General features: G+C 38.6%; 1 protein-coding gene and 1 pseudogene across 9 annotated transcripts in view; one reads left to right on the plus strand and one right to left on the minus strand.

Moving 5' to 3' along the window:
• The window catches only part of GIGYF2 (GRB10 interacting GYF protein 2), a 136,232-nt gene that overhangs the window by 107,563 nt on the left and 14,925 nt on the right, over nt 1–13,744 (plus strand). For all 9 annotated transcript variants that reach the window (XM_077869264.1, XM_077869258.1, XM_077869259.1 and 6 more), the window contains 2 exons: nt 848–1,006; nt 3,881–4,117. In XM_077869264.1, coding sequence (XP_077725390.1) covers nt 848–1,006; nt 3,881–4,117 — 396 coding nt within the window. The remainder of the gene's footprint in view (nt 1–847; nt 1,007–3,880; nt 4,118–13,744) is intronic.
• On the minus strand, nt 8,176–8,660 carry LOC144296232 (putative ribosome biogenesis protein RLP24 pseudogene; annotated as a pseudogene).

Genomic DNA, 13,744 nt, shown 5'->3' on the forward strand with positions numbered 1-13,744 from the left:
CTACACAGCTTTATTCAGTAGCTAATGGAGAAACTAGGACTGACTCTTAGTGTAGTGCTATTTAACTACTACTAGTTTATCTTATTTATTTATTATTATTATTATTATTTTAAGATTTTATTTATTTATTCATGAGAGACAGAGGGGACGAGGCAGAGAGGTAGAGACACAGGCAGAGGGAGAAGCAGGCTCCCTGCAAGGAGCCTGATGCAGGACTCAATCCCAGGACACCGGGATCACAACCTGATTGTGTTCAACCACTGAGCCACCCAGGTGCCCTTGTTCATTTATTTTTTAGGTAGAAGACCCTGTGTGTGCACTAATATAGGGATGGTGGGTGGAGGGGAAGAGGGAGACCTACATACATACATACATACATACATACATACATACACACATACATTTATTTATTTATTTATGAGGAGGTGGGGAGGGGCAGTGGTAGAGGGAGAGAGAGTCTCAAGTAAACTCCCTGCAAAGTGCAGAGCCTGACATGGGGCTTGATCCCACAACCCTAAGATTATGACCTGAGCTGAAATCAAGGGTTGGATGCCTAATGGACTGAGCCAGGTGCCTCACTACTAATACTTTAAATACAAACTATTTTAATTGTTGATATGTGTACTTCCCAACTCACATATTTACTTTTTACTCTAGATCCTGGTTGTATTCTTTTTATATTTACTGTTAACAGAGCCTTAGCAACACATAGTCTCTTTTCAAATTATAATGGAATATATTAATCAAGATCCAGAGTTTGTTTCTCTCTCTCATACACACACACACACACACACACACACACACACACACACACACATCCACCTGCCATTTTTCTTTTTAAATTTAGGAAGAAGCTCTGCGACGCCAAAGGGAGCAAGAAATTGCATTAAGGCGACAGCGAGAAGAGGAAGAAAGACAACAGCAAGAAGAAGCTCTTAGGAGACTGGAGGAGAGGAGGAGAGAAGAGGAAGAAAGGCGGAAGCAGGAGGAGTTGTTACGCAAGCAGGTGACAGATGGCTTGCTCTTCTCATTGCTTTTTTGAAGCTAGGCATTTGTGATTAGAAAATGTTTGAAGAAGAGGATAGTCTATTTTACTAAGAGTTATTATAAGAGACCTAACTGATCCTCAACTACTTTTGTAATGACTGTCCCACAGGTAATTATGAAAGCTGGATAAAATATCATAGAACCAGCCCACCCCCACCCCCATACCAGAGAGAAATCTAAAGAAGTCCCTACCCTTTAAAAAAAACAAATGAGAGATCTGCACTTTACCCACTTTTGCCTCAGGGTACTCTTTGTTTTTTCTAAAGTGCTCTATTAAGTGCTGCTGCATATTTTCACAGACTGTGCAACAGTAGGCACTATTCCAGTTCTAGTCCAGCCAGGCCATTCTGCCACTACGGGCAGCCAGAACCACTAAAGCATTTCTTTTTAATGTTTAAGAACTTAGATTTTTTTTTATTAGTAGACTCTATTATATTAGAACAGTATTAGATTTTCAGAAAAATCTGAATGATAATATAGTGTCCTCTATTATTTTTTATCTTACATTAGTATGGTACATTTGTCACATTAAACCATTATTGTTGTGTTGTGTTGTGTTGTGTTGTTATTAACTAAGTCCATAGTTAATGAGGAGGAGAATGGAGGAGGAGTTTTTTTTTTTTTTTTTTTTCACATTTCTTCAGTTTTTTCCTCATGTCCTTTTTCTTTTCCCATATCCCAAATCCAAAGTACTACATTTAGTTGTCTCCTCAGCTGCTTCTTCACTTGACCGCTTCTCAGGCTTTCCTTGTTTTTGAGGTCTTTGGCAGTTCTAAGGAATTCATCTGATGTTTTTCTCCCAATTCAGTTGGATTTAGGGGTGCTTAGAAAGTAGATCACACAGAGGCAAAGCGCCATTTTTATCACACTCTATCAAGGGTACATATTATCAATGTGACTAATTACTGCTGGGGTAGACTTTAGTGACCTGCCTGCAGCAGTGCCTGATAGGTTTCTGTACTATAAACATCACTCTTCTCCCCATGCACTGTGCTCTTTGGAAGGAAATCACTATGGACAGTCCACACATACACATGTAGGTCGACACAAGCTGGATGTTACCTGCTTTTGCCTAAGTCCTTAACTGAAGCTCTTTGAGCAACCTAAATTCTATTAGAGGTAGATAGCTTCAAGGATAGATTGTATGTCAATCGATTCATCATTTGGCTTATTCATGTGACAGTTAACATTTTTAGTTAAAGTAGTCCATGCCAGTTACTGTGCTTGTTTCCCAGTGAGGTATGAAAGTTTTAAAGAAATTGTTTCTGTCCCTAAGCTCATAGGTTATGTTGGTGATGATTATACAGGAAATAAATGCCACAGTTAGGATACTTTCAGCTGCAAAACCAAAATATTCACCTAAAAATAGTTTAAACAACAGATTGCCTGTCAATGGATAAGGTAGTTATACACGACTTCAGTAACTCAGTGTTATCATTAAGGATCCAGGTCTTTTGCAAACTTGTACTCTAGTGTTTCTTGGTGGCTTGACTTTTGACTAGATTTTTCACCTCATGATTAAGAGTTTTGGATACCATACCCTTGTACAGTCTGCAAGCAAATGGTCCCTCTCTAATGCTTCTTTTGTTTCAAAAGAATACCTTCTTGGGGATGGTGGCAGGGTCGAGGAAGAAGAAGAATACCTTTTCTAGAAGCCTTCCAGCAGACATCCCTTTAGCCTAAATCATATCACATGGGTGGCCCTAGTTACAGTGGAAGCTTAAAAAGTGAAATCTGGCATTTTAGATGTCTGAGGTGACTGATCTTCTGTCTGCAAGGAAGAAGCCTGAAAGGAATCGTTTTTGGATAGGAAATAGTTGTTGCCATGGGTGGGCTAGGAGCAAACAGAAAAGGGCAAGGTATAAATGGATATAATGAAATGGCAGAGGGGAAGTCTACCTCCTAAAAGCAAGGCTAGGGAAGTCCTCATAGAGTGGTCAATATCTGCCCGGAGTTCTGGAGAATAAAGAGAAATGTACTATCTGGATAAAACACATCATTGTAGGTATAGTAAGCAGATTCTGTGAAGGGGAGGACAAGGAGCGTTCCAGAGGGCACATTGCAATGGTTTTTGAAGAAGGAAAGCAGAAGGAAAATGAGCCGAGGTACAGGACAGATAGTAGAGGGATAGACAATAGGTCAAGGAGAGATGTGCCCAAGGACCTGTGGGCTACAGGGGGTGTGAATCAGTGGTGAAATTTAAATGGTCTTATAAGGTTGCTCTGGTTCCAGAGCTGCTTGAGGCTTTCTTGGTAATCTGGCTTTGCAAAGTCCTGGTGCCTCTTCAAGCCCACCACCCTGAAAAGCTAGCTCTGCCTCCACATAGGAACAGTTTTCAGAAGCCTTTACTGCAGTTGGTGGTGATCTCTTAGGTCAGCCTTTTTTTTTTTTTTTTTTTTTTTCTTAAAGATTTTATTTATTCACGAGAGACACAGAGAAGGCAGAGACATAGGCAGAGGGAGAAGCAGGCTTCTTGCAGGGAGCTGATGTGGCTCTCGATCCTGGAACTCCGGGATCATGCCCTGAGCCGAAGGCAGACAGTCAACTGCTGAGCCACCCAGGCATCCCTCTTAGGTCGGTCTTTATCACAAATGTTTGAAGTGACATTCCTTTTATGAAGAAATTAGCAAATAAATTAAAAATTTATCCTGTAAACACACTGAGCCTTTGTAGCTACTGTAAATGTATTTTAAAAGAAAACTGCTTTTTGTCATCATAAAGTTTCTGCTTTCTCTGTTACTTCTATAGCTTTTTAACAGAAACCTTCAAAAATGATTCAGATTTTTTAAAACACAATTAAATTTTATTCTCTTTTATTTTTCCTTCTTGGAAGGAAGAGGAAGCTGCAAAATGGGCCAGGGAAGAAGAAGAAGCCCAGCGTCGATTAGAGGAGAACCGGCTGCGAATGGAAGAGGAGGCAGCCCGACTCCGGCATGAAGAAGAGGAGCGGAAGAGGAAAGAGTTAGAGCTCCAGCGGCAGAAGGAGTTAATGCGCCAGAGGCAGCAGCAACAAGAGGCTCTCCGGAGGTTGCAGCAGCAACAGCAGCAGCAGCAGCTGGCTCAGATGAAGGTAAAGCCTTGACACCAATCATAGGTGCTACTTGCTGATATTTTTAAGATACTGGCATATCAGTAGCAGGAGTGTGCTTTCTTTAGTATTGAATGTTACTACTATTTTTCCCCCCAATGTGGGGCTTGAACTCATGACCCAGAGATCAAGAGTCACATGCTCTACTGACTAAGCAAGACACGCATCCAGCAAGACTTAGTGATTGTCTGGATCTGAGGGACAAAGGCAGAGCTGGGGTGGCTCCTAGATAGTAAGCCTTCAGTAACCCTAAAGTCTTGACATTAATGATGGAATGTGAGTAATTGGGAAGTGAGCAGCTGTATGGCAGGGTCCAGATAACTTTACATGTGATCTGTGGTTAGCAGTATCCTAACTGCTGGTTAGTGTCCCCTATCTTCACCGAGCTCATAGAGAAAGACATATAAATAGGAAATGTGAATAGAGTGTTGAGTGTAGCAGAAGAGGTGGTATCAAGCAGTAGTGTATAAGCACATGGGAATTTGTTAAGAATGCAGATTCTCTGGTCCCACCCCAGACTTCCTAAATCTGAACTTTTGAGGGGTGAGGCTCAGTAATCTATTTGGAAAAGCCTCCAGGGGATTCTTATGCTTGCTAAAATGTGAGAAGCACTATCTACATGGGAAGCTTGGAAAGGCTTTCTGGAAAAAGATAACTTTTAAGTTGAGTCATTAGGGAGGGAAAATTAAAAACAAGAAAAAAGCCACACAGGCCACTTGGAGAGTGGAAGGGGTTTTTGAGAGAGGAGACATGGTATGAGCACAAGAATGAAATACAATAATACTGCGGTATGTTTGGGGGAAATTTAAAAAGTGAGTTACTGTTGCTTATGAGTACAGTACAAGAGAAATGTGGTTAGGGTCCATGTATATTAAAGAATTAAGACTTAAAGATATGTGAAACAGTGGACTAAAGTATTTTCAGCTAGGAAATTGCACTGTCAGATATGCAGGAGCAGATATTAGTCATTTTGAGAACTAAATGGAAGATGGATTTAGAAGGAACAGAGCTGGTGTTCGGCAGAGTGGCTGTGAGGGGCTGGTGGGGTTGTCCAGGTACAGAAGAGGAAGGCCATAATGGGATTGGAAAGGTGGAGTTGAAGATAACTCTCATTATTGAGTGCTTGCTTTATGTCAAGCACTGGGCCACAGCTTTCCATATGTTACATAGGTTCTTCTTTATATCCACCATTAAAAGCTTAGGTGTGGATACCTATGTTCTGCCAAAGAGAACATTTTTTGTTCAGGAGCTGAGTTGTTTGTCGTGGGTCCAGCTGGGGGTTGAGCACAGAGCCGTGTATTAGAACCTATGTGTCTATGGCTCCAGAGCCCTCAAAAGGCTGTCAGAAGACTTTTCTTAAGAGGCCACATCATAGACTGTGGTGACTGATAAGAATATGGGATGAGGGGGAAGACAAAGGCACGGGTAATTCCAGATTCTCAACTTCTCTGGCTGTGTCTTTTGTGTGTATCTGGTTTTGTCCTGTTATCCTCCGATAAATACTAAACATTCTGAATGAAGATAAAGGACTTGAGATGGTTATGAGGAATTGCTTAAAGGTTCTCTTGGGAAAAAAAAAGGCATTAAAATTGGTACCAAAAAAAAAAGTTCTTTAAAGATGGCTTTATTGAGATAATACAACTCATGCCATACAATTGAACCAGTTAAAGTATACAATTCTGTAATTTCAGTATGGTCACAGGTATGTGCAACTATCACCACAGTGGATTTTAACATTTTCATTACCACCCTCAGCCCCCGACCCCCGCCCCGACGAACCCACTGGCTATCACACCCTATGCCCTATTCTCCCCAGCCCAAAGTAACCCTTTAATCTACTTTCTGTCTTTATAGATTTGTCTATTCTAGACATTTCAGTTAAAAAAGAATTGTACGCATTTTGTGACTGGCCTCTTTGAATTAGCATCATGGTTTCAAAGTCCACTCATACTGTAATATGAATCAGTACTTCATTCCTTTTTGTGGCTGAATAATACTCTACTGATGGACATGCCAGCTTTTGTTATCCATCAGTTGATGGACGTTTGAACTATTTCTATTTTTTGGCTGTTATGAATATTGCTGCTATAGATAAATATTCATGTATACGCTTTTATGTAGATGTGTAATATAAACCTAGGAATGGAATTGCTGGGTCATATGAGAACTATGTATTTAATGGTTTGTGAAACTACCAGACTATTTTCCAAAATGGCTGCACCATTTTACATTACCACCAGCAATATATGAGGATTCAAATTTCTCCACATCCTCATTAATCCTTATTATCTGATCTTTTGATTATAGCCATCCTCATAGGTGTGAAGTGTTATCTTGTTGTTTTGGTTTGTGTTTCCCTGGTGACTAATGATGTCAAGTATCTTTTCATGTGTTCATTAACCATTTATGTGTTTTGGAGAAATGTCTCTTCAAATCCTTGGCCTTTTAATCTAGGTTGTCTTACTGAGTTTATAAGAGTTTTTTATATATTCTAGATAAAAGTCCTGTGTCAGATACATGATTTAAAAATATTTTCTCCTCTTACTTGAGTTGTCTTTGTACTTCCTTGATAGTGTCCTTTGATGCATAAAGTTTTTCATTTTGATGAAGTTCAATTTTTTTTCTTTTGTTGTTTGTGCTTTTGGTGTCATAACTAAGAAAATACTGCCAAATCTGAGGTCATGTAAATTTATTCCTATGTTTTCTTAAAATATTTTTGTAATTTTAGTTGCCAAAATAAGATCTGTGATCCATTTTGAATTAATTTTTGTTAATTGTATGAGGTAAGGGTTTGACTTCCATTCTTTTGCATGTGACTGACTATCCAGTTGTTCTACACTATTTGTTGAAGACTATTCTTTACTGAATGGCCTTGACATTTGAGTTGAAAATCAGTTGACCATAGACCTGTGACTTCATTTCTGGATTTTGAATTCTGTTCAGATGATCTATATATACATCTGTCATTATGCTAACATACCCATCTCGATAGTTTATTGCTTTAAGTTTTGAAATCAGGGAGTGTGAGTCCTCCAACTTTGTTCTTTTTCCATATTGTTTTGCTATTTTGAGTCTATTTCGTTCCAAAAGGATCATAGAATTAGCTTATCAGTTTCCACAAAGAATCCAGATGGGATTTTGACAGAGATTGCCTTGACTCTGTAGATCAATTTGAGGAGTTTTGCCACCTTAACAATACTGTCTTCTGACCATAAACGTGGGGTGATTTTTATTTAGATCTTTTTGAATTTCTTTCAGTCTTTTATAGTTTTTAGAATAACTTTTGTAGTACTTCTGTTAAACTTATTATTTTGTTCTTGTAAATGGAATTTTCAAAATTTCATTTTCAGATTGTTCATTGTAAGTGTATAGATACGCAATTGATATTTGTATATTGAGCTTGTATCCTGCAATCTTGCTGAACTGCTTTATTAATTGTTTTGTAATGGATTCATTAGGAATTTCTGTACACAGAATTTTGTCATCTGCGAATAGAGATGGTTTCACTTCTTCCTTTCCAGTCTTTTATTTCATTTTCTTACCTAGTTGTCCTGGCTAGAATCTCTAAAATAATGTAGAAATGGCAAATCAAATATCTTTGTATTGTTTCTGATCTTGGAGGAGGAAGCATCCAGTCTCTCAAAATTAAATTTAATGTTATCTATGGGTTTTTTGTAGATGCCCCTCATCAAGCTGAGGAAGTTTCCTTCCTTTTCTTCTTTGTTGAGTATTTTTATGCTGAAAGGGTGTCTATTTCCCTCCTCCTCCACCCATGTGTATACTTGCACTTTCTCACTCTCTCAAATAAATAAAATCTTAAAAACAAAACAAAATGTTACTATCAGTGAAGGCTTGACAGTGGAGATACAATCTAACATCCATAATATCTAATGTTTTGCAGATAGCAATGTAGGAGATATATATTTTTAATTACCTTTCATTTGAGTGATCTTATTTAAGATATAAATTAATAATTTGGAAGTTCTTAGTCTCCTAAGGAGATTTTCAAATGCACTCAATAGAAATGGTGAATGAGATTTTTAAGAAATATCTTCCATGTCTACATCCTGCTGTAATGTCTGTACCATTTTTTCTTAAAACTGTTTTCCTTTGCCTCCAAGAGGAGTTTGAATAAGATGATGTTTTGCTTGACTTTGATGTCCTGAACTTTATGTAATTATTTTTCTTTAATCTGTTGTTTACTATAAATTTAGCTTTTTGTTTGTTTAATCTTTTCATCTCTCCATCAGTAGTTTTATTGCATCAGTAGTTTTATTCCATAGCTCTCATATTGGACAGTTCTTTCTGCATTTTTCAAATTCAGCTGAATTATCCACTGTAAGCTTTTTACCAGCTCTTTTATGGAATGCTTTAGTCCCCCTGACCTTGTGATGATTGCACCTCTCTCTAAAGTTTTTATGACACTTAAATTTACAGAATCTGAATACCTTGCAATCATTGCAGACATCATGCCATGCTGGGTGTAAATGAGTCCTGAACAGAACTAGCACTTCTCAATACACATGTTGAAGCTATGTGGATTCCCATTGACCAAACGCCATTCTTGAACAGAAGTCTGAATGTCTTCTTACAGGTCTATTTAGCTTGTCTATTTGTTCTTGAGTAAGTTTTTGGTAGTTTGTCTCTTCATAGGAATATGTCTCCTTCATCTGGGTTATCTAATTGATCAGCAGACTGTTGGTCATGGTATTCCTTTATATTCCTTTCTGTAAGATCAATAGTGATGTTGCCCTTACTCTCCTGATTGTAGTAATTTGAGTCTTGTCTTTTTCTTGGACAGTCAAGCTAAGTCAATTTTGTTGCTCTTTTGAAAGAATAAGCTTTTGGTTTTATTGATCTTTTTCTATTTTATGTTTCATCAGTTGCTTCTAATTTTATTATTTCCTCCTGCTTGCTTTAAGTTTACTTTGCTCTCTTTTTCTAATATCTTTTTTTTTATAAGTATTTTGTTTCTTTATTCATGAGACACACACAGAGAGGCATAGGCAGAGGGAGAAGCAGACTCCTCAAGGGGAGCCGGATGTGGGCACTTGATCCTGGGACTCCAGGACCACACCCTGAGCTGAAGGCAGACACTCAACCACTAAGCCACTCAGGCATCCCTTTTTCTAGTATCTTAAGGTAGAAGGTTCATCTTTTGAGATCTTTCTTCTTTCTCAATATTGAGATTTGCAGTTATAAATTTCCCTCTGAGTATTGCTTTAGCTGCCACCTATACGTTTTGCTTTGTTCTTGTATTCATTGGTTATATAGAAGTGTTTTGTTTAATTTCCACTTATTTGTGATTTTCCAAAATTTCTTTGTTACTTCTCTTTCCATTGTGATCACAGAACATACTTTATATTCTTTTTCTTTTCCTTTATTTTTTTTTAAGTAGGCTCCACATCCAGTGTAGGGCTTGAGCTTGAGTCACATGCTCTACCGAATGAACCAGCTAGGTGCTTCTATTTTTCCCTTTAAATGAATTATTGAAGTTTTTACGTCCCAAATTTTACCTTCTTTAGGTCGGTCCTGGAGAATATTCCATGTTTCTTTGAGAAGAATGTATATTCTGTTGTTGGCTGGCATATTTATATAGATGTCTTTTAGGTCCAGTTGGTTTATAGTGTTGTTCAAGTCACCTAGATCCTTGTTGATCTCCACCTAATTGCTTTGTCTATTATTGAAAGTGGAGTATTAATGAAGTCTTTATTATTGTCTAAATATTGTCAAGCTACTGAATTGTTTATATTTCATTTTTGCCATTTCTTGTTTATTTTTGTTTTGGTGCTCTGTTGTATTGCCCATATGTGTTTGTAATTTTTTTATCTTCCTGCTGGATCAGTCCTTTATTATAATTAAATGTCTCTATCTCTAATAACTTTTTTAAAAAGTAGGCTCCATGCTCACTGTGTAGCCCAGTATGAGACTTAAACTCACAACCCTGAAATCAAGACCTGAGCTGAGATTAAGTCAGCTGCCACTTAACAACTGAGCCATATAGGTGCCCCACCATTTTTTTGGTTTAATTTTAATTTTATTTTTAAAAATATTTTATTTATTTATTCATGAGAGATAGATTGAGAGGCAGAGACTCACAGGCAGGGGGAGAAGCAGGGTCCATGTGGGGAGCCCAATGTGGGAATCGATCCCAGGACCCCACACCCTGAGCTGAAGGCAGATGCTCAACCACTGAGCCACCCAGGCATCTCATTTTTTTGTTGTTGTTTTAAAGTATATTTTGTCTGATAATGATATAGAACCTCCAGCTTTCTTGTGTTTGCTGTTTGCCTGATACATCTTTATCTATGCTTTCACTTTCAACCTGTATATATCTTTGAATATAAAATATCTCTTCAAGACAGTATAGTTGTATCTTATTTTTGTATCCAGTCTGATAATCTCTGCCTTTTGACTTGATTCTTTAATCCATTCACATTTAGTGATATTATTTATCTAATTGGATTTATGCCTACCATTTTACTTTTTGTCTCTTATGTCTTTTTTTCTCTCGTCTTCCTTTACTGCTGCTTTTTTTGCATTAATATTTCCCATTGCAGCATTTTAATTCTTTAATGATTTAAATCCCTGTATGTTTATTATATAACTTTATTTATCTCTTGTTTTCTTCATTTGTACCTCTGAATTCAAGTTACCATATGGAGTGATTTACTTAGCCCAATACAACTTCTTTCCCACTTACCTCCGTCTGCTAGCAAGAAATCCTCTGAATTTACTGGGAATGTCTTTATTTCACCTCTATTTTTGAAAGACCTTTAGTGGATGTAGAATTCCTTGTTGATCGTTTTGTTCTGAGGACTTGGGATATCTTATCCCACTGCTTTCTGGATTCCATTGTTTCTGATGATAATAAGTCAGCTATTAATTTTGTGAGATTTCTCTTGTAAATGGCAATTTGTTTTTCTTCTTGCTGCTTTCAAGATTTTTCTCTTTGGCTTTCAGTATTTTTACCATGATAATGTCTATTTGTGGATTTCTTTATCTTGTTATAGTTAAGCTTCCTGAATGTGTAAATTGATGTTTTTAAATAAATTTCAGCCATGATTGCTTCAAACATTTTTTCTTTTCCTTTCCTCTCCTAGTACTTGCATTAGGCCCATATTGGTGTACTCAGTGGTATGTCACATTTCTCTAAGGCTCTCTTTGTTTCTCTTCATTCTTTCTCCCTGTTTTTTGGATTGTGTAATCTCTACTGACCTGCAAGTTTTACTAATTTCTTTCTTTGGCCAGTTCAGGTATACTTTTAACTCAAGTTTTTTTTTTTTGTTTTTTTGTTTTTTTTTTTCATTTTACTTAGTGGGCTTTCAAACTTCAGAATTTCCTTCTGGTGTAAAAATAATCTCAATCTATCTCTCTCTCGATATTCTTTATTTGATGTGACATTGTCATCATGCCTTCCTTTACTACTTTAATCATGGTTTTATTTAGTTCTCTGAATAGATTTGTAAGACTTTGATGTTTTTGTTCATTCTGACATCTGGTCACCCTCATAGGTGATTGTCGGCTTTTTTCCTGGTGTATAGGCCATTCTTTCTTGTTACTTTACGTGTCTCATAATATTTTGTTGGAAACTGGACTTTTTTTTTTTTTAAGATTTTATTTATTCATGAGAGAGAGAAAGAGAGAGGCAGAGGGAGAAGCAGGCTCCATGCAGGGAGCCCGACGTGGGACTCGACTCCAGGTCCCTAGGACCATGCCCTGGGCGGAAGGCAGACACTAAACCGTTGAGCCATTCCAGGGATCCCCAAGGAAACTGGACTTTTTTGATATCATTGTCATTAAAGGTCCTACACACCCTATCATTTTTTAATTCTTTTTAAAGATTTTATTTATTTATTAATGAGAGACAGAGAGAAAGAGAGAGATAGAGGCAGAGACACAGGCAGAGGGAAAAGCAGGCTCCATGCAGGGAACCTGACATGGGACTTGATCCGGGATCTCCAGGATCGCGCCCTGGGCCGAAGGTGATGCTAAACCCCTGAGCCACCCAGGTTACCCACACACTCCACCATTATTTGTTTTGTGACTGATTGGATTAAGTTAGTGAAGTCCTAGTCTCTCTCTACCTCTCTAATAGGGTGAAGCCTCTGCTGCTGCTCTTCTAGGAGATGCAGCATTTGGTTTGCCCACAGTCACTCTTGGATCACTGTTTTTGGCAGGACTGTCTTTGATTATCTTTTTCTACATCTGACCTATACTAATTGCTACCTGAATTGCTCTACTGTTGTCAGAAGTGCCCTGGAGCATAGATTGCTTCATAGACTGACCCAGTCAAATTCAGGCTTCTTTGAAGAGAGACTTCCTGAGGTCTGTTTTTGCGATTGTTTCTGACACCGCCCCCCCCCTCCCGCCCCAACTTCTTTTAGGTCTTTCCTTGGTTCTCTGAGACCAAACAGGGGCCCACAGTTTAATCTGTATCTCCAGTGAATCTACCAGTCTCTGCCTAATTGCCTTTCACCCAGCCTCCACTATTTTTAAAAGTGTCCTTTGGCTTGGACTCCTCATTCTCCACACTCTGTTACAAATTAAGTCAGTTCCTTTAGGAACCATATTCTGATCTTTTTCCCCTTATCTCCACCCCAAGGCAAAAATCTCTGAGTCCCAGCTCTGGCGCTGGCTACAGTGGTGTACTCTACTGAGTGGCACTCATGCTGAGGAATTGAGTCCTTGGGGGAGGAGCAAGAGCCTCAGGTTTTCTTGGCTTGCTTCTCCTAGTGGCATGGTGACCTTTTGAGCTAGGGCAGTGGCACTCAGGGCCCTGGTAGTACCAGTAGTACTATGCTCAGGATTGTTTCCACCCTACTAGTTGCAGGCTAGGCATAAGAAGAGAGCCCTTACCTCTCAGCTGTACTTGCCTGTAACTTAGCCTTTGCAGCAGGTAGCTGTAGGCAGGATGGGAAATGCTGGTGTTGTGCTCTTTGCGGGAAGCCAGCCCACTGACTGGTAGCTGATGGGGGAGAGGGAGGCCTATGTTCTTAGGACACTCATCTGGAGTGGAGTTTCAGTCTGGCTGAACTGGGAGTTGGGAGAGAGTAGATCTTGGTCCAAGTACCACAGACTCTCACTTCTTATGGAATTTTGGCAGGTTTTCTTGAATAAATGTTTCTTCATTTGCTATATTCCCTTATGTTCATTTCCAGAGGCTTTCTTTTAAGTGACTTTTTTTTTTTTAAGATTTTATTTATTCAAGAGAGACAGAGAGAGAGGCAGAGACACAGAGAAGGAAAAGCAGGCTCCCTATGAGGCGCTGATGTGGGACTCGATCCCAGGACCCTGGAATCATGACTTGAGCCAAAGGCAGATGCTCAACCACTGAGCCACCCAGGCGTCCCTCCAGAGGCTGTCAATAATTTTCACCAGTTTCGCTGGGGAGAGGGGCCTACAGAACCCTTGCACTCTCATACTAGAAGTATAATAGTTTGAACAGTTGTTTTTAAAAATAAAAAAAATAGTGCTAAAAAGTAAGGTAACAATATCAGCAGAAGAAACAGTAAATTTTCTTAAATCACTGAAGGATTTTAGGCATTCAGGGGACACAGAATGTACCAACCTCTCTATTTGTATGATTGATAAACTGCAGTTCTCTTG

The sequence above is a fragment of the Canis aureus genome, chromosome 24 (assembly GCF_053574225.1).
Source record: "Canis aureus isolate CA01 chromosome 24, VMU_Caureus_v.1.0, whole genome shotgun sequence".
Taxonomy (NCBI): domain Eukaryota; kingdom Metazoa; phylum Chordata; class Mammalia; order Carnivora; family Canidae; genus Canis; species Canis aureus.